At 41.1% G+C, this 22,077-nt stretch overlaps 1 protein-coding gene across 4 annotated transcripts in view; it reads left to right on the top strand.

Annotated features, from left to right (window-relative positions):
- Window positions 1-22,077, top strand: part of TAB2 (TGF-beta activated kinase 1 (MAP3K7) binding protein 2) — a 145,487-nt gene that overhangs the window by 117,769 nt on the left and 5,641 nt on the right. For 3 of the 4 annotated variants that reach the window (XM_045010433.1, XM_045010434.1, XM_045010435.1), the window contains 3 exons: window positions 13,685-13,845; window positions 14,583-14,676; window positions 16,168-16,248. In XM_045010433.1, the coding sequence (XP_044866368.1) occupies window positions 13,685-13,845; window positions 14,583-14,676; window positions 16,168-16,248 (336 nt within the window). Of the gene's footprint in view, window positions 1-13,684; window positions 13,846-14,582; window positions 14,677-16,167; window positions 16,249-20,313; window positions 20,351-22,077 lie in introns of all 4 variants that reach the window. The other variant, XM_045010436.1, reaches the window with a different exon arrangement.

Here is a 22,077-nt window from a genome sequence, read left to right on the forward strand (position 1 = left end):
AGCAGTGAACCAACAGAGGGCACTCGCCAGTGCAGAAAAGAGATAAGTGGGGAGAAGGCCAGCACAGTGAGACCTGTGCCAGGTCACTCTACCTCTCCCAATCCCGCAATGGCACAGACGACTCTGCCTAGAGCATTAGTCCGGTGCGGGACCCTCCACCGACTCCCAGAAGCCACAGCAGTGCCAGCAATCTGACAGTGCCATTAACCCTAGAGGCTTTCCAAGTGGCTAGGGATCTTTTTTCTCTGCCGGTCCCTTCAACTCCAGTGGGACACCTTTCAGCTCCGGTGACCAGAAGCAGGAGGGAACAGGAGTGTTGGGGCTCCTTCCTGGAATTGGGCTCCCTGGCACCCTCTAGGGCAGTGGTTCCCAAATTGGGGTTCACGGAATGTTACCGGGGGTCCTCGGGGGGGAATTCCCTGATGGCAGACAGAGCTGTCCCTAGGGACCCCGGGCAGCACAGGGCCAGCAGCCCAGAGCCCCTGGACTTCCAAGAGCTAAGCAGATCAAAGCAAGCATATCTATCACACTGACGAGATTTAAACTTCAAGACTCCTCATAAGAAATGGAAAGGGGGTGCATATTTTTGCTGTTTTTAAAATTAGACAGCTAGTAGTGTTTTTAAAATTATGAATAATAAGTTTAAGCTTTGTTGTAATGTGCGCTGTTTGCCTGGACTGCTCAAAACCTCAGTGCTTGTGTAGGAGGAATTCTTTGAGTTGGCTTCTTAAATACCTTCATGCTGTTTCACATCTGATACTCCTTGATGAAACACAGGAGCCTTGTCTTATAACAGGCTTATTCAAAGTGATACAAGCTACGAAAGTGAGATCTTGGAAGAGTGTTGCTGTTTTCATAATGTACTAAAAATACTGTAATAATTAATAATAATAATATAGTGTGTAATAAACATGTAATGAAAACAAATTTATATTTCCAAGATCACTGCTTTTATAATTTATACTTAGATAAAGGAGAAAATCCCTAGAAATATTCATTTTTAGGCAGGGGTTCACGAGACTTGACATTTTAGTGAAAGGGGTTCACAAGTTGTTAAATTTTGGGAACCACTGCTCTAGGGGCAAGCCTTCCCTGATCTGGCCTCTCCATCACCAGTCCATCGCCGGTCCCCAGAACCCCAGCATTGTATGGAGTCAGAAGCAGGTACCACTCCACAAAGGTCTCTGAGAGAAGGGGAACCTTACGTGCCACCTAAAACGTGTCCCAGTGACCACCTTATGGACCACCAGACTTCAGTGTCAGTCCTCCTGCCAGCACCTAGCCAGCGGGTCAGTGGCCCATGCAGTGGCCTTACTGGAATCCCTGGGGTTTCCCCCGGTACCACGTCCTCCCCTTTATTGCTCCTGCTTGGTGGTTTCCAAGAGATGGGCTACCGCTCCTTCCCACTTGGCACCAAACCCCGACTCAGGTACCAATGTCCAGGAGATGGCTCCAGTGGACATAGTTGAGGAAGTTGCCCCTCCTCCTGTACAAGCCGCCTCCTCATCCACCCCAGACAAGGCAATTGTGGGACCCAGTAATCTGCTTCGTCACAGTAACTTCAGAGTCCATCAGGACCTTCTTAAACAAATCATTGCAAACCTGGGTCTGGAAATTGAGGATCTCAAAGAGACATCACACAGTCTTAGTGATATCCTGGCTGCTGCAGCTCCCGCCAAGGTGACCTTGCCCATTAATGAGGTGGTGATGGGACCTGTGGCAAACTCCTTCTTCTCTGCCTCCCTCCCCCCGCCCCCGCTCAAATAGGACAGAGAAGTAGTAGTATGTGTCAGCAGGCAGGTTCAAATACCTGTATTCGCATGCCCCTGGTGGCCTGCAGAAAATGAAAAGAATAGGCAGGGGCAGTCAAGCGCTACCCCTAAGCAAAAAGACACCAAGAGACTAGAATGTTTCAGAAGAAAGGTTTATTTGACAGGTAGCCTTCAACTACGTGTCTCGAACCAGCAAGCTCCGCTGAGGAGATATGATTTTAATCTGTGGGACTCCTTGGCTAAATTTAAAGACTCCCTGCCCCAAGATTCAAGGCAGGAGTTCACTGCTGTCTTCGAGGAGGATAAGACCAGGACCTCACTCCAGGCGGCTCTGGATGCTGCCGGCTTGGCAGCCAGGACAGTGGCCTCTGCTGACACCACGAAGTGTTCTTGGCTCCAGTCCTTCAGCCTTCCTCACGAGGTCCAACAGTCTATCAAAGGCTCCTCTGTGTTCTTGGACCAGATGGACATGTGACTTCACGGCCTGAAGAACTCAAGGGCCACCCTATGATCCTTTGGCCATTACACTCTGTCAGCTTCTAGGAAACACTTCAGGCCATCAGCCTTCTCAGTTCTCTGCACCTCCAAAACAGGAGCCCTACAAAAGAAAAAAGAGAGGTTATAAATGGCACCAACCACTCCCATCCACTTCAGCCTCCCAGTTGAGATCTCCGAGATACTCTGGCAAGCCAAGCAGGCTGTTAAATGTGTGCCCAAAGGCTCTGTATCAATCACTGTTTCAGATCCGCCGCGCCTTTTATTTTTGGACTGTCTAACTCTTCAGGCCAACACGGTCATACCTAACATTGGTTCCTGAGTGCAGTGACAGTTGGATATAACCTTCAGTTTGTATCCATCCCCATCCCTTTTCAGGGACCCTTCTTACAAGCAACTCCTTGTCCAAGAGATGCAATCTCTCATACATATGAGGGCTGTGGAGGAGGTTCCTCAAGACTTGAGAGAGAGAGTGTTTTATTCCTGTATCAGAGGGGTAGCCGTGTTAGTCTGAATCTGTAAAAGCAGCAGTGTGTCCTGTGATACCTTATAGACTAACAGACGTATTGGAGCATGAGCTTTCGTGGGTGAATACCCACTTCGTCGGATGCATGCATCCGACAAAGTGGGTATTCACCCACGAAAGCTCATGCTTCAATATGTCTGTTAGTCTGTAAGGTGCCACAGGGGACACTGCTGCTTTTACTCCTGGTATATCCTAACCCCAAAGACCAAAGGGGGCCTCTGACTGATCTTGGACCTGTCTCGCCTCAACAAATATCTCAAGAAGCTGAGGTTCCGCAGGGTCTCCCTTGCCTCCATCATTCCCTCCCTGGATCCAGGAGACTTGGTATGCTGTCCTTGACTTAAATGACATACTTTCACATGTCTATCTTCCATGGCCATGGAAGATTTCTCAGATTTATAGTGGATCAACACCACTACTAATTCATCACTCTTCCCTTTGGCCTATTGGCAACCCCCTGGGTTTTCACAAAGTGTACTGTGGTCGTAGCAGCCTTCCTCAAGTAGCAAGGTGAACAAGTCTACCCGTACCTCGATGACTGGCTGATCAAAGGGTGGTCACAGTCTCAAGTACAGAACACATCAGCATGGTCCGAGTCACCTTCCAAGCACTGGGCCTGCTGATAAACTAGCAGAAGTCAACTCTTGTCCCAGTTCAGAGAATAGAATTTATTGGGGCAGTGCTCGACTCAATCCAGGGCAGAGACTTCCTGCCGGAGGCCCAGTTCCAAATCATGTTGGACCTGATGTCCAGTGTCATGGTCCACCTAATCACAACAGCTCGGGTTTGCCTCAGACTACTGGGGCACATGGTGACATGTACTTGTATGCAAGGCTGTGCCTCAGGCCTCTCCAGCTGTGGGTAGTGTCAGTTTACTCCCCGAGCAGACACTACTTGGACTCAGTACTCATGGTTCCACCTCTGGTCCTTGCCTCCCTGGACTGGTGGAAAAACCTGAGATCGGTAATGATGGGGATGTCCTTTGTTACCCCCTCAAACATCAGTTGTCTTAGTCTCAGGCATGTCAGACCTAGGGTGGGGAGACCACCTCAACGACCTCAGGGCTTCTGGTCCCAAGAAGAACTCTCCCTGCACATAAATGTCAGGAAGCTCAGGGCTGTATGCTTAGCATGCCAAGTGGTGTTTCTTCAAATCTCAGGCAAGGTGTTGCAGGTCCTGACAGACAATACTTCAGCCATGTTTTACATCAACAAACAGGGAGGGGCTCGATCTTCAGCTTTATGTCAGAAGGCCATCTGTCTGTGGGACTTCTGCGCAAAGCACTCCATTCATCTCAAGGCATCACATCTCCCGGGAGCCTGGAATGTACTGGTGGATCACCTCAGCAGTTTTTCCCTCTCACCATGAGTGCTCCCGTCACCCAGAGGTCACAAGATTCATCTTCCAAAGGTGGGGGCCTCCCCAGGTGGACCTGTTCACTACCAGGCAGAACAGGAAATGCCATCAGTTTTGTTCACTGTGTGGACACAGTCCAAGCTCCATTTCCGATGCTTTCCTGCTCCCGTGGACAAACCTGCTAGTTTACTCCTTTTTCCCCCAATCTCCTTGGTTCACACAGTACTAAAATCAAACAGGACAAAGCGAGAGTTATTCTGCTAGCCCTGGCTTGGCCACACTAGCATTGGTTCAGCATGCTCCTGGATCTCTTGGTGACACCCGCACTCTTGCTCCCACTCCGTCCAGACCTGATTTCACAAGATCACTTGCAAAGCTTGTCGCTTCGCCCGAGCCAAGACTCCCTGCACCTAACTGCATGGATACTGTATGGCTGAACCCTGAAGAACAGGCTTGCTTGGAACAGGTTTAGCAGATCTTGCTAGGCAATAGAAAGCCTTCCGCCAGGGCTACCTACTTGGCCAAGTGGAAGCTTTTCTCTTTTTGGGCTTCTGAACATGCTCTGTCTCCATCTCTTTCTTCTCTTCAGTCTATCTCAGACTATTTGCTCCACTTAAAGCATCAGGCCCTGGGCCTCTCATCTATGAAAGTGCACTTAGCAGCCATCTCAGCCTTCCACCCTCCAGTGAAAGGCATGTCAGTGTTCTCAAGGGGCTGGAGAGACTATCCTCAGGTCTGTGAGCTCCCATCTTCCCCCAGGGGACTTAAACCTGGTTCTGTCAAAGCTCACGGGTCCCTCCTGGAGGCGTTAGTATTGCGCATCCTGCTACTTCTCTCTTGGAAGTCACCTTCCTGGTTGTGATCACCTCATCCAGAGAGGTCTGAAATCAAGGCCATTACTTCAGAACAGCCCTACACAGTGTTCTTCAAGGACAAGGTCTAACTGTGTCCCATCCGGCCTTCCTACCAAAGGTTGTGTGTCAGTTCCATAACAACCAGGCCATTTTCCTACCAGTCGTCTTCCTGAAACCTCTCAAGAACTCTGAGGAATGACAGCTTCACTCGATGGATTTTAGATATGCCCTCCTCACCTTTTATAGTGAGAGGAATAAACCCTTCCACAAATCCACGCAACTCTTTATTGCAATAGCAGAAAGAATGAGAGGGCTACCTGTGTCAGCCCAGAGGATCTTGTCCTGGATAGCCGCCTGCATCTGGATTTGGTATAAGCAGGTGAATGATCCCACCTCTAGTCATCTTAACTGCTCACTCGACAAGAGCCCAGGCATTGTCAACAGCATTCCTTGTGCCGGTCCTAATTCAGGACATCTGCAGTTGTCGGTACGTACCTTCACATCCCACTATGCCAGGGGTCAGCAACCTTTCGGAAGTGGTGTGCCGAGTCTTCATTTGTTCACTCTAATTTAAGGTTTCGCGTGCCAGTAATATATTTTAACGTTTTTAGAAGGTCTCTTTCTATAAGTCTATAATATATAACTAAACTATTGTTGTATGTAAAGTAAATAAGGCTTTTAAAGTGTTTAAGAAGCTTCATTTAAAAATAAATTAAAATGCAGAGCCTCCCGGACCGGTGGCCAGGACCTGGGTAGTGGGAGTGCCACTGAAAATCGGCTTGCATGCCACAGGTTGCCTACCCCTGCACTATGCCATCAACCAACAGGTCTAAGATGACCCACTTTTGACAGAGCAGAGCAGTCAGCATGGCCATGAACTTCGAGCCCATCTCCCTGAGGTACTGCTTGTGAATCACCTAGCATGGAATGGACGTGAGCAAGCACTCGAATTTAAAATGGTTACTAACCTTCTGTAACTACTGTTCTGCAAGATGTGTTGCTCATGACCTACCCTCCTGCCCCGCTGTCGAAGTCAACTGGCCAGATGGAACTGAGAGGGTGCGGGGCCGACGATGTTCCTTATATCAGTGCATAAGCACGCTGCTCCAGAGGGCGCTACAGCCAGCCTGACAGATACCACTGAGGGAAAATTCTCTGGCAGTGGTGCCCACAACACACATACACTCAATATGGAATGGACATGAGCAACACATCTTGAAGAACAACAGTTACAAAAGGTTAGTAACCAGTTTTTTTCACTTGGTTATAATTTTGCCAAACTTTATTCATTTGGGCTGAAATTTTCCATGCCAAGTATCTGCCTCAGGTTGAATATTTTTTGAGAAACTTCACTCAAAATGGTTCAGTTGGGTCTCAGAAAAAGGTTTAGGGGAAATATTTTTGCCCATATTAAAAAAATTCCTACAGCAGTTCTATTGAGCAGTTCTAGCACCTCCATGCATTGGCCCAGGGACTTTAAATTTTATAGGAAGGTTGGCGTAGTGTCAGGGATGTACCTTTTACTGTCGCTGTGAAAATTTAGCCATGCTTATGAGCTTCTGAAAACCTCAGTAGTTATATTATCAGTAGAGACTTGTTAGAGCTTTGCAGCTAAATTCTCTGAAGATTGTCTGTACTTGGCACAGTCCAGTCCTGGGCCACAGAATCTGAGTAGGACTCTTCCTGCGGTTGCTCTTCCCGGTAGCCAGAGACTGTTGTGGTGCTGGGAATAGGGAGACAGTCCTGTGTTCTCAGTGCTCCCCCTGCAGGAGGAGGAGGGAGCTGACTGGTTGGAATGCAGAAGGGTGAGGAGCTGGGTCTGAGGAGTGGCCAGGGTGAGCAGGGCTGGCTCCAGGCACCAGCTCAGCAAGCAGAAAGCGGCATGGTGGAGCTGCCGCCGATCGGGGCTCCCCCCCCCCGCCTCTTGGGGCCACAAAAACCCTGGAGCTAGCTCTGAGGGTGAGGACTGGAACAAAGGGCCATGGGACTTGTGTATGAACTGTGGCAAGACATCGAGGTTATGGGGAACCGGGACAAGTTGCTGAGGCAGCTGGTGGGCTGGGATGAGGATGGGCTGGGGGGCAGAAGGGGTTGGGCTTATCGGAGGACAGGCATGATGGTCTGTGCCCACTAGAGCACACTGTCCCCATAGAATCTGGAACAGAACCCAGGATTTCTGAGTTTCACCATTTCTCTAATGGCAGCAAATGTCTGATACCCACTTGCAAAGTGTTTTCCTTATCTGCTTCTAGTGATTCATCCACATAGAGGTCATCAACCTGCTATTGCTGTCAGTTACTTCTCTAAGCTCAATGTTAAAGATCTGTGCTGTGGTTATAAGGGTTCTCAATTCTACTGATGATCCATGGGAAAGTCAGTATGGTTCCACATAAAGGAATTTTTTTCAGATTTCTTTTTTAGAAACCTCTGAAATTGCACACAAAAAAGGTAATTAACATGTTCGGTTGCTAAATGAAGCATTCAGAAGTTAGGAAATGACAGAATTAAGGTTGTCTGTGCAATCTTACTTTGGACTCCATGTGCGCTTGCATTATGATAGTAGGTGATCATGTAATTAAAAACTATTTCTTCTACAGGACCCCATCTCATTCGGTGCACAGGATGGAGCGTGCTCTGAGAATGAATCAGGGTTGTGTAGTAAATGAGGCTGTTATCTGTAAGTCCTCTTTGTCTCATTTGTTGCCAAAGATGGAAGATGTGTAGTGAATGAGGCAGAACACTGCAGGAAGAAAAAGGGTAGTCTTATGGTTAAGGCATGCTACCCTTAAGAACTAGATTCTATCCCTATCTCTGCCACAGATTTCCTATGGAATATTGGAAAAGTCATCTAAACAGAACTTTTCAGAGGTGATCACTAATTGTGTGTGTGCTCATCATTTTCTGGATGTCCAACTTGAGACCTTGTGGTTTGATTTGTGGATGTGCTGAGCACTCACATCTACAACTGAAGTCAATACGAGTTGTGCGCTGAACACATGAAATGCTATAAAATGCTAAATTCTCTGAAAAATTAGGTCATAAACATCTCAAGTTGGACACTCAGGAGTAGTGTACGCTTCTGACAATCTGTGTATTGGTTCCCCATCTGTACAATGGCAATTCTAATGCATTATCTTACAGGGGTATTAGGAAGGAAAATTCATTAATGGTTGTGTCATACTATAGTGATGAGCAAGCACCATAGAAAAGGGAGTGAAGAAATTAATAAATCTGTGTTCAGAGCAGGGTTTGAATAGTGTACAGTAAATAAGGCATTGGGCCGTATGTTGAAGTGACAATAAAAGCACCTCATTCAGTGAGCATTGTCTACCCAGTGCACTGAGTGAGGAAGGAGTCCTGTAAAAAAGATAGTATGTGATCATGTAAGTTAAAGACTGTACCATAGTGCATACGCACAAGGGGGCTTTTCCTAACTGTTGAGTGCTTCATTTGAGTCTGTAATATACTTTTGTATGTAATTTAGAAAATGAAGAAAATGTAGTTACATTGTTTTCCTCTTCACCAACAAAAGTATATATATGTGTGTAATATTAACTATGTTCATGAATGCTGGTTGCATTAGCATTTGCTGCCAATGGTTTCCTTTATGTAAATAGATGAATTGGGAGATTTTTTTTTAATAGCTTGAGATTTTTGCACAATTAAGTTTTACTTTTCTATTTATTTTTTTTAAATCCCATAGTGCTAGTTGAAAACCATATCCAATCTGAGTGTGATCATAAAAGCCTAAGGAGGTAAAATCATATTTCATAGGTGTGATGTATTTGTGAATGACCTGTTGACATTTAGTCATTAAATGCCTGTTGATGCAAATATTTGCACTTTAATTAATAGATTTTAAATTTACAGAGACAAAGAAGGCTGTTTCCTACTTCTCAACATTTTCAACACCTACTGGCACAAAAGTGTTACAAATTTGTACAGTTCTCCTCTACCCCAAATAGAACAGTTCAACATTAAGGAGTTCGAGGACTTTTGGCAATGTGCTGATCTGTATAAACCTTGAAATTCGGTGTTAGTCTGCTTACATTCCCCTTACAAGAATGCTAACAGTAGAAGAATGAACAGAACACAAACCTTGGGAAAACAGGAAATGGAGAGTCGGACTTAAAGTTGACATTCTTCAAGGGCAACCCCTGTAGCATTGGAGGGGTCAGATTGTCAAGGGTTTGTTAGGAGCTTAGCTAGCAGCAGTATTGGGAGGGTGAGCTGAGAAGTCTCTACCCAACATTGGAAACGTAATGTAGAGAGAAGGGGCTTTGTACTTCTCTTCTCTGCAGGAGCTAGGGATCGAGGCATGCCCTCCACGTATTCCCACTTTGAGATTTCAAGAGGCTGCTGCTACAACTATGTACCTTCTGAAGTCATGATGGAGAGAAGGAGTTGGTGCAAGGACTTGAAATTGAGCAGGGCTATCACCCTGTTGTCAGGAATGTGCCTTTTACAGTACCATGAAACTCCACCCAAGTTTGGCCAAGTTATAAGCCTCTGTTCACATGCTCAGTAGAGGTTTAAAGTTCAGCAGCAAAATTCTCCACAGATTGCATCAGAACTAAGAATGCTCCCTCTCTGCACTGCTCCTGCATGCCAGCTGAACAACACATGAATAGTTTCCACAGAGCTACTGAACATGCTCCATTCTGGAACTGTAGGGGCTGAGCTGGACTTTTCCTGCAATTGCCCCTACCAGCTGCAGCTCTGGACACCAGAACTGAGAACAGGAAGCCTCTCTCTCCTGTGTTCTTAATACGCCTCTGCTGGTGCCCAGGAAGTGAGGAAGAGGAGGAAGAAGCCTGACTTCAATGCAGAGGGATGGGAACAGAAGAGGACAAAGCGGCTAGGGGAGAAGGAAATATAAGCTGGGAGGGAAAGGGGAATAAAGAAAGAAATAGAGGAGGGAGGAGCCAGAATGGGACAGACTGCTAGAGCACATTCCCTTCCAGATCCTAGGATTCCTGAGTCTCAGTATTCCTCAGCTATCAGAATAGTTGTGAAACCCACTGGCAAAGTGTCTGTCTCTCCAGTGGCTGGTCCACATAGAGGATAGCTTACTACTACCATTTACTTTATTTGCTCAAGTAATAGAGAAGTCTGCTGTGGATCTCAACCATGCTGATGCATCATGTGAAGTCAGTACAGTTCTAGTGATGGATGGATGTTTGTTTTTCAAAAACCTACTAAATTACATAGTCTGTGCAACCCTTATTTGGCCCCTTTGTGTGTACTATGCGGTCTTTAATTACAAGATCAGAAGCCGTTTTTCAGGGTAATGCTCAGCTGCCTTAATTATACAATCATCCTTTTTCTTCCATAAGTTCACTGCCTCATTCATTACACACCTTCTAGCTTCTGCAACAAAGGCCAGGTATGCTACAGAGAACAGCCCAATTGACTACATAACCCTGACTATCTCTAGAGCAGATCCATCTTGTGCACTGAGTGAGGCGGGGTACTATAGTCTCTGTCATAATATGTATGCAACTGCTAGCTTGTCTTCTCTAGGAATTTTACCTCAAGTTAGTTAACTCGAGTTAAGAACGCCTCTTTTTTTTTTTTTTAGTGAAAACAAAGCCTTGTGATACCTGTGGTCAGAAAGTCTGTGGTCAAGCCAGGATTTTGAACCCAGGTCTGCATAGTCCCAATCCGGTGCATTAATCATAAGGCTGCTATTACTCCTAAATCTCACAGAAGTAGGGTGTGTTCTATACAAACCTAATTTAAGTGATTTGCCTGGCATCACATAGGAAGCCTGTAATAGAGCTCAGGACAGGACCAAGATAGAGCCCCATCCATTGCCGAAGTAACTGAGAAGTTACACAAAATCATCTTATCTGCAAAATGCAGCGTGGGGAGGAAAGGATGCGTTTCTTTTCCCTAGGGTAGTGATGGTCTTGGTTAATAAATATTTCTATGCACTTCATAGTTGAGGAGACTTGAAGTGACTTCCCTAAGCTCAAGTGTTAAAGGCCTATGCTGTGGTTATAAGAGTTCTCAACTCTACTGATGATCCATGGGAAAGTCAGTATGGTTCCACATAAAGGAATTTTTCTAGTGAAAAATCTCCTGGTGCTGTATCTTAGAAATTCCACCCTCCCCCGCCCACCCCCAAAACCCCCCAATAACTTTACAGTCAGGTTTTGCAGCTGTTTCTCGGTGACAAACTAGATCGCCTCAGGGGAAGTCCAGTGATAAATGTGGTTAGTGCCCAGTGTTTTTTCCCATATCTGTGCAAAAAGGCATGATAAGATAAGTAATAAACTGAATGAAGCTAAATTTTATTTAACCATTTTTATTCCAAAATAAATGTCCACACAGACTTGCACTGAACTACGAAACTGGTTTTAATTCAACATTTGTTTCAATGCAAATTTGTATTTAGATGAGCCTATTTTAAAAAAGGATAATTAGGAAGAAGGAGAGGCTGTATAAATGACTCAAATTTGCAACCAAAACTGAATCCTGAACGCTCTATTGCTATAGCATATTTCAAGCCAATCTGACTATGCATGTGGATTTAGAGAAGCTCGAAACTTTTGTATTAAACAGAAGTCGTGTTGCAGTTTTACTATGGTGTGGCTAGTAGCCACCCTATAGTAACTTTAAAGTGTATTACTTAAGGCAGCCCTAAAACAGACCAAACAGACTGAAAGAAAATGAAACAGCAGCATCAAGTCATGCCAGTTGGAGTTACTTTACTACTTTTACAAACAACATATGACATGATTGAAAACTTTTAACATTATATATGACTATGTATTTAATAATAATTAAATTTTAGGATTTAATCAGGTTGGAGCCTCGTTCTGCTAGGCACCGTACAAACATAGGACGGTCCTTACTCCAAAGAACCTACAGTCAATGCAAGATAAATAGGTGGGTGAATGAACAAGCAGACAGGGTAATAGTGAAGTAATAGAATGTTGAAACAGAGACTAGGTGTAGACACTTATTTTTACAGCTCGTATTCAAATCACAGATCTATCTGAACCCTTCACTTGTAAGGGACTGTCCTACCCTTATTACTACCACTTATTAATAAATACAACTAATTTACATAGTAGTTTAAATGAACTCAGTGTTTTACAGAGCACAGTCCCAATAAAAGTGATGTATTTAGTTGCAGTCTGTAATGTGAACTAATATCTATACAGAAATTGAATTGATTGCCAAGTTTTCTCATTGTTTATCAAATCCAGTGGTTCTCAAGCTTTTTGTACTGGCAGCTCCTTTCACATAGCAAGCCTCTGATTGCGACCCCCTCCCCCAGTTAAAAGCACATTTTTTTATATTTACACTATTTTAAAGTGATATTTGTATGTTTGTTAATATCACTTTTCACAGCAGACTTGCTAGCTGGGAGGCATCTGCTCGCGACCCCCATGTAATAACTTTGTGATCCCCTGAGGGGTCATGACCCCCAGTTGAGAACCCCTGAAATAGATAATAAAGCCAAATGAGTGCAATAAATACATGTGATCCTTGCTTTGATGTACAGCTAGAAAGTGAAGTGATATGATGAAGTCTAATACCGTGCATTGCTTTAATGGAGTAAGCTGCAAAATGGATCTGGACTTGGTGTGATATTTTCACTCTTTTAAAATGCTATGCCCTAAACCCTAACCTCCCAGTTTTTATATTAGCCCCCTATGGAGTATTTGCTTTGTGAATAATGGTGATAGTACGCTGAACAGCATAAAAAATTAGAAGCTAATATTAATAATTATGAGTCAGAATTCAGAAATAAATGGGCATGTGCTATGTGTACTGTAATAACTATAACCACTTTCCAGCAGAGTTACTTGTGAAATTTTGGATTATTTTTCTGTCCAGTTTCACATTCCATCTCTCTGCCATTAATAAAACTCCTGGTTTAATTCAAGTCTCAGTTTACATCAAAAACTGCATTTAATACAGGGAACATAGTTTGTTCTGTAGTAGAGGCATGCTACACTTTAAAATCTACTTCATATAGTGTATTCATAGTTTGCCTAAAATTCTGTGGTATTTGAGATGAATACAGTACAAGGGATATTTGGTTGGCGGGGGGAGAGGGGTTGTTTTTGGTTTTTACTTTTCCCTTTACAATTTTGACTATAGGTTCTGTAAAAGCTTATTTTCACAAATTGTAATATGTGGCTAAGTTTAACTTGTTTTCTATTCGTGTGAGAAGACTTATTGTCGATTTTCTTGCTCTGACCCTTTAGATTTTTTGCGTGATTAATTTTTTCTTGATTTTTTTTTTCCACAAAGAAACAGGTGATGAAAAGTACAAAAATGGTAAATGTGTTGTGCTTGTATGTTTCCAAATACCGCACAGTTCACTGGATCACCATTAGAATTATTCAGTTACCTAATTTTGCAACTTGTCAAAGCTGCAAAGCCAGACAATACAAAACCAGACAATACTACACAGACATAATATTTTAGACCCTTTAGATTTTAATGAAGATTAAATACTTGATTCATACTTTATTCAGAAGTATAATGGGATGTGTGGTCTTACGTGGCTTAAGCTTTCTTGTGAGAAGCATGAAAAAACATTCTTATGGAATAATTTTTCCAGGAGGATGTTAGTTTTCATCTTTATTTATCAACTGTTGTTGTATGGTGGATAATAAATTAGCTAAAATTTGACTTTGTTTTGCTGATATGTATTGCAGCTTTACTGGTACACCAGAAAGCCAGGATGGAGCGACTTCAACGTGAACTCGAGATTCAAAAGAAAAAGTTAGATAAACTAAAATCAGAAGTCAATGAAATGGAGAATAATCTGACACGAAGGCGCCTGAAGAGATCGAATTCTGTTTCCCAAATTCCTTCAGTAAGTCAAAATCTCTATATGCTGTAAAATTCAAACCCATAAGCATGATCTTTCATAATAAAATAAATGACACAATAATTTATTTAATGGCACATTGTATCTAGGATTATATTGGTAGCCAGTGTTGTTCCAAATACAGATGTAACAGGTAAAATATGCTCCACATAGCAAGAATGGCTAAGTTGGCAATTCTGTTGTGCACTAACTGAACTTTCTCAGTGGCTTTCAAGGATAGTACCATGGAGACCGCATTTCAATGGGCTAGTTTGAAGGTCTCAAAGACAAGAATAACTAGAGTTTTAGTCTAGAGTCTCAGTTTACAATCTGTTTCATAGCACACCTTCTCCTCTCGTGCTTCATCTGTCTTGTCAATTGTATAGCAAGATGATCTGTGAGGATAGCTTAAAAGGGAGTTAACCCACTGGAGGCAACATACCATTTTTCAAAGAAAAGGGGTCACAGTATCTTGCCAGCCATCATTTGGTGGACTACTGGCAGTACAGTAACCTGAATCTGAAACCTTTATTAGTCTATAAAGGGACAGTAATTCAGGAGTAATTCATCTGTGAGCACGTGTGCTATTTACTTGGCCTGAAAGACGTAACAATAAAGCCATGACAAAGCAGTGACTGATGCATCTCCAGTCCAAAAATAAGCTTAAATGTACATCTGCCTATTTGTGAATGGTGATTGATACAGAAGTGGGAAAACTCAGTCTAACAGATTTGTTTTTTCAGCTGGAAGAAATGCAACAGTTGCGAAGTTGTAACAGACAACTGCAGATAGACATAGATTGCCTAACCAAAGAGATTGATCTTTTTCAAGCAAGAGGTACAGTATACTTTCTCAGTTCATCAGCAACTGTAAACATCCTTTTTATTTTCTTCCAACCCCCACCCCAGCCCCATGACACAAAAATCAAATATCAGGCTAAGCTATACATGATCATCACATAAGTTATTTGCATTACCATAATATCATTATAGTTATGGTTATGAAAATACTTTCATTCTAAACCCCTGGTTGTGGTGGTTTATAATGTCCCCACTACCTACCCCCTCAAATAAAAGTCGGGGGTTGAAATTTATCACACCATGCTTGCCAGAAGTCTAGAAGTAAATTATTCTGTAACATTGGAAAAATCTAGTTGGCTATTTTTTGAATTACAGAGAATGAAAAAAGTTTCTCGGAATGCATGGCCAGCATTCCTCACTTTTTCTGTCCATTATCTAACTACAGATAGTTAAAACTGTGCTTCAGATTTGCTTCCAGTATGTCCTCCCTCCTCATCTGCAGGCTCATAAGCCTTTCCCCCCTCCCTTGGTCATTGAAGACCAAGATTGTGCACCTGCTTATAAGGAAGAAGAAAATTGGGATTTAGTGAAGATAATGCTATAGTGAAGTTTTGAGCCCTTGGACGTAGCTGAGAAACAGAAAAAGAGAGAGTGCTGACTTCCAAGAAAATAAGTCATTGGGTATGGTTTAAAATTTGATCAGATTTATTTTGGAGGTTTGTAGAACTCAAATGGTTGGCATTTGAAATGCCAAACTTAGCATACAGTTAATATTCAAGGATAGTGCATGCTTTTCTACCTTAGAAAAAAGAGAAATAAGTTGTGAATGATTGAAAGTAACTTTCCCATGTTTCAGTACACATCTTTTTCTTTTTAAAGAGGAAATTAAGACAAAAAGTTTATGAAACATTAGGATTGAGAGTTTAAACATATGAAATTGAGGAAATTCAAATTAAGTAATAGCTCAGCAATAAGTTTCATGTAGCTTTTATACATTTAAGTGTGTCATAATTGTGAGTTTCATTATGGTTCGGGAGCTCAGAGTTTCTGTACAGTAAGTTGATATCTCATTTTGAATATATATCTTATCTTATATAAATACATAAAACATATTGTATCGTGGGAAATAATGCCTTTCTTTGGACTGTGGTAAAATAAGTATATTTAAAAAACCAAATATGTGAAAGAGGCAGGTGAAAATTACCAATATAATGCTTTTTAGATATAAAACTTTAATTGAATATTATTTAGACAGTCAGTCTGCCAGCTAGAGCTGTTGACTGAATCAAGCTATCTGGATTCTTTTCCCATCTCTGCCATTCACTTGTTGTGTAACCTTAGAGGGAAAGTTACTTAGCCTGTCATTGCCACCAGTAATATCTTTCTCAGACCCGTGTTGATATCTTGGTATGAAAGGTGCTAATGATGTACATAGTAGTATTATCATTTGTAACCATTACAAAAAAATTGTGCTTTTATATCCAAAGATTTTTGTTTAAAAAAAAAACTGTATTTACCTTTTTTTCAGGACCACATTTTAATCCCAGCGCTATTCACAATTTTTATGACAATATTGGATTTCTAGGTCCTGTGCCACCAAAACCTAAAGGTACTGTTTGGATTTAGTCCTACCATAAGTACAGTTATACTAAAATCTTATTTGACCTTTACCAATACATGCTGTAATACTGATTCAATCTGAATATTGATTGTGGTATCTATTTTCAAAAGCATGAATGACACTAAGTGTATGTCTACACAGCAATTTAAGCACAGGCTCAAGCCACACACACACATGCGTGCGCTCTCTCTCTCTCTCACTCTCTGTGCGTCCACATTGCAAATGTGCTAATCTAGGGCTCAGACCTAGGGTCCCAGTGCATAGGACCTAGGGTGTGAGCCCTATTGGTTTCCTGTCTGCATGGGGCCCTAGCTTGACTCAGGTCCCAGAAGTACTCCAAAGTAACTGGGAGCAGCGCTGCAGGCAGCCAGCACAGCAGCAGGAAGCGCCATTAAATGCAAGGTTGAGCGTGCTCCTCTTTCCTGATCCTCCCCGGCACTGGCTCCTCCTCGTTGCTGTGTGGAGCTTGCCTGGAGCAGGGAGTGAAATTGACAGGAAGGAGGTGGCTCCTGGATGCTGGGATGTTGCAGGTCATCCCTATTCTGAGCCGGGAGCCCTGCCATTCCCTATCCCTGCAGGGCAGCTGCTTAGTCCTGCTTCATTCTTCCACCCTCCCTGGGGCTGCATGTGCAGGGGCGCCCGGGCAATGTGCATGGTGAGTGGGAGCCAACCATCCAGGATTGTCCAGGAGTATCCAGGAATTAAAGATTATGTTGTGATGAAACCTCTAGGAATACATCCAACCAAAATTGGCAACTCTACTCAAAACTTACCTGCAGCCTCCCCGGGGATCTGTTTGAGGTGGGGCAGGGACAAGGGATTCTGGGGGGTGAGCGGGTGCTGGAGCACACTGTACCTCAAACTCTGGAGATGCACTTCACTGCTCTGCAGCTGCCAGCAGCCGGGGTGGGGGTGGGGGATGTTTTTCCTCTGATACCTTCATTTTATGTCAAATTTCAAAACAAACAAATATACAAATAAAAATACAAACAAACAAAAACACCTTCACTGAACATCCCATTTTAAAAATTAAGAATTGCAAAGTTTCATTTTAATAGCTTGACAGCCCTGGAGACAGATGTCCTAATTATCCTCAGAACAGGTGCACAGGGGCATTTTCGTGCAGGGAGGCTGCCTAGAGCTGGTGAGCCCAATTCTCAGTTTTGGTGATAGTTCAGCATAAGTCTTTCTCAGACTGCAGTCATTCTACTGAGAGAAGCACCAAAGGAGCTACTTATGCCATTTATATACACATGTGCTCCTTTGGGCACATCAGTCCCATCAGTAGCACCATCACAGTTAGGAAACAGGGTGAGCAGTAGAGTTTTCCCATAGTGCACCACATTCCTAGGTCTAGAGTGTCAACATTGCAGGTGGGAGGAGGAGATAGAGCTAAGCACTTTGGGATATATCTACTTTGACTCGGGTCTGTGCACTGCTTTGTGAACACCAGTGCCCTAGGTTTGAGCATGGATCAGAAAATTATTAATTTAGGATTAAAATACAGTATTGATACTCAAGCCCAGGGTTTCCTGACACAGTTCAACTGACTCAGGTTACTAACCCTAGGCTTACATTGCTGTGTAGACATAGTCTTAGGTACCTAACTCTCATTGAAAGTCAGTGAGAGTAAATCCTACCTCTGCATGCTTTCCTTCCTTTTCTATTTCATTGTATACATTCTCTCGCTTTCAGGGAGGGAAGAAATTAATACAGAGGAATGATTACATTTAGTATTTTAAAATAGATTTATTTATGAAAAATACATGAGTTGGATTATGTTTTGTGTTTTTTTTTAAGTTGGTCATCTGTATTTACTTAATCTATTACATAGTTCTAAGTAAACTAGGTTAGGTGGCTTCATCACAGTCCCTAGTGAAAGCATATTGCTTTAGAAAAGAACAATGTTAGTACAGAATTCCAAAGCGAGTATACCAAATTTCTTGTGATCTCCATGTATGATGGGTATTCTAATGTGTTCTGAGCTTTTGAAGCTCTTCCTTCAGGTTCTTGCTTTATACACAATTTGAGAAGTGCCTAATTAAATAATTTTGGCACTGACAAAGCACTCATTTCTGACAGTTCATGATTTCCCAGAAACTTTTATAAAGCGTGTATGATTGGCACATAATACTAAAGAAAACTATGAGTTATTTTAGCAGCATGCCAAATACGTATGTACTGTATCAAACAAGTGGGCTTTCCTTATTCTAGACTAGTGGAAGGTAATTGCACTGTAGATGTGGTGATGATCTCCTTTCCTGGAAGCAGTCAAGTAGTTCAACTTTGCAAGCATACTTTTCTGATGGTTCTCTGATGAGCTGCTGTGACATTGAATATTTTGCCCAAGGACTAGTAGCAGAAATATAAAGTAGAGTATAAATGAAAGCTTTTGTAGCAAAGAGTCAGGGAGAATGGATTTAAATCACTGATTTTAATTGTGATTTAAATAAGCAAGCAGGAAATCTTGATTTAACTAATTTTTAATCTTGTTTTGCATTTGAACTTCTTAGTTATTTCCCTAAAGAAAGGTTGATCCTCTTTGATTGGAAACCAGTAAAACATATTGATTTGCAACTAAATATAGCCTTTACACTACATTTGGAACTACTTTTTTTGCTAACCAGGGGGATGCATTATGTCTATACGTTTATTTAAGCAATTATCTAATTTAATATACATTTATTCAAATTCTACATTTTTGTTTTTGATGGAAAATGGTGAATTGATTCATTTTTACATACTAGATGATTATTATTTTTTTATTTGTGATTTGTGTCAAGCTGCATTTGGATGGAAATTGAAATTCAGTTAAAAATCCACAAGAACAGCAGTTTAAAATTGTTTTTATTAGTTAAAGAAAACTACCTTAAGCATACTGGATACAGAAGAAAAAAAGTAAGTTTATCAAAACATATTTTTGCATTGAGAACTGGCTGATTCATTAAACAAAGAAATAAGTCTTAGTGAATAGAACTGATTGTTTCTGGCCATCATGTCTTTCAAGATTTTAGAACTAGTAGATCTCAGCCTCTCGCACATTTGTTCTTATTAATAAAATGGAAGTGAGAAAATCAGCTTTTCTGCTTTGTCAAATCCCAGTTGGAAGAATTAGGCATTGAACTGAACTAGTTGAAAAAACAATATTCTTTCTGCATCTGCAGAAGAAGCTACTGCTATCAAAAGCTGACTTAGTATTTAAACTCTAATTCCAGATGCTTAGCCTGATTTCCATCAGTTCAATGTTTTGACTTTCATTAAAACTTCAGCAGAAAACATGTACCACTTGAATATTTTCATTTAATTTCAATTGTTTTCATATAATTTTAGTATAATTTAGGTTGTGGTTTCAAATTTAATTTTAAATCTTTTTATTTTTTTAAAATGCATTTCATTAAAATTTAAAATATCTGATTTGCATAAAAAGCTGCGTATTTTTAGATTTTTTTAAATCTTTTTTTAAATTCATGTTGCAAAAAGGCAGACATGATTACCCTTGATATTTAAGTAGCAACAACTGTTAAATAAGTTGGTTGTCAGATGTTATGTTCAGAATACCAAGGCTTTATATTTTTAACTGACTGTTTCTGTTAAGAGCATAAGGTATTTGTTAAAATAAATTATTGCAACACTTTTAAATAAAAACTGTGGGCTCTGCATTTTAGAAATAATGTATAACATTTAACTTTAGTATGTGAGCATTTTCCAAAGGGGAGACATGCATCTGGGGATGGGCTACACCTCTCTAAAGAGTATTATGAAGAATGAGTGGGCGTTAATTATTTCTGAAGTTCAGAATGCAGACTAAAACATTTTAGTCTGCCAAGTCAGAGAGAGAGAGTTTTCTTGCTTCCTGGGGCTGAAAACTCGGTGAGTCATATTTGGTGAGTCAGCTGTTTTTTTTTTTTTAAATATTCAAAAGTAGAACTGCCAACACTTAGTTGTAGAGTCTATGAGAGTTAGCATAGCAACTAGATTTTCTATTTTTAAATAATGGTGGGTATTTTTTTTAAGTTTACCATAATTCAATTCAATTGTGCTTAATTTCCTTAGTGAGCTGAGTTTCTCTGATCGCTGTAACAGCTGTCATGTGAGTGATTTGCCATTGAAACCTTACAACCCCTGAGTAAAACAGTTTTTTAAAATATTTTTGAAAAGTTAATATTATCATCATGTAGGATTCAGATACCACATTCCTAATGTAGTTAAGATTTGTGTGTATTCAGTGTCATATCTGCTTTTGTTAATGACAAAATAAGTTTTACACGTGTTTGTTCCTGTTAACCCTACAAAGCCAGTACAAACAGAAGATGCAGATTCTGTTCCCTCTGAATGATGAACTTTATACAAAGTTCAAATTAGTTTTACCTGTACCAACTGCATTGAAGGCAAAGGGATTGTTCAGGTGTAACTGAGGGCATAATTTGAAGACCCTGGGTTTGTATAGGTATCACAGAATGCCTAATTTAGCCCGTAGAACCTTTTATTACAAGTGCTAATGCTTGAAGTGGAAAGACTCTGACCTTGTTTCTGAGACCAGGATGAGTTTGCAAGGAAAAAAAGTTTCTTATTAAATTGTGAACACATGATCTGGAAATCATTGCAACTAAACATGCAGTCATATGTTATTTTTAGAGTAACTTTTCAGAGTTCAGACACACTTTAAAAATTTAGTTCTGTTTTGTAAGTGCAGATCTGACTTAACTGTTACCAGACCATGCTAAAGCCTTAGTTTAGCTTGAACCATGCCTTAACTGTATCAATGTGGAGGAATGTCATTTCAGAAGTTTGGGGTAGCCCCTTGTTGGACCAGACAGAGGAATGTTAGATGTTCGGAGAACTTCAGTGTCATATGGGCAAGGACTTTAAGCTCTGCCAAAACCATAGCAGATGCCTGCTGAGTATGATTAGAAGTGACTGTTACAAATCTCAATGTTTTAAATTTTTTCCCAAATTGAGCCAGAACATATTAAATCTGCATCATTCAAAAGCAGTGAATTTTTAAAGGTTATGATTAATTATAATTAATTAATTGACTGTGCCTGTTGTGCTACAGTATATTGTGTTTAGGTTATAGGTCACCACCTCTTTTGTTTGTGTGCCTCACCTATTGCAAAAATGCTTACAAATAATTTTTTTGTGATTGTTTTTATAATGATTAGAATTATTTAGGATTCTAAGTCACCACAGAAATGTATTCAGGAACAATGAAAATAGCGTTGTTTTTTAAATAGCATTAGAACACACCTTTGCCATTTAATAGCACCATATAAAATATTAAAATCCAGCTAATTTTTAAACACCATTCAGCTTTAGGACATGAGTTACTGAACATTGCAAATGTTTCTTATATAATTTAAAAAAGTTACTTTAAAAAATCGAATTTCAAGAACTGCCAAATTACTCCTTCATTTACTTTTCAGTTTCACATCTCATAAAATGAGAAAGATCAACCATAACAGAAGTACTTATTTTAGTAGAGGAGGGCTCAGTTACAAAATTTGGATCGATATCTTAAGTTGAACACTCCTAAAATTTAGAGTTCAAATCTGAGAGCTTGTTTTGGGCTCATCTCCACAGTTTAGATTTGCACTTAAAATACAGTGTAGATAATGATGAATTTTGGATTTAAGTGTTTGGAGACACTTGTATGTTTTTCCCCATTCACAAAAGTGAAAAATGATTCTCTTAGAATCTGTGATGGTGGTGATGAATATTTGTTGTGAATAAACTCAGAAATGTTGTATCAAAAAGCTACAAAATAAAATTTTAGCAATAAGTAAAGATGCTGACAAGCTACAGTGAAGTCTGACCATC

The sequence above is a fragment of the Mauremys mutica genome, chromosome 3 (assembly GCF_020497125.1).
Source record: "Mauremys mutica isolate MM-2020 ecotype Southern chromosome 3, ASM2049712v1, whole genome shotgun sequence".
In the NCBI taxonomy this organism is placed as follows: domain Eukaryota; kingdom Metazoa; phylum Chordata; order Testudines; family Geoemydidae; genus Mauremys; species Mauremys mutica.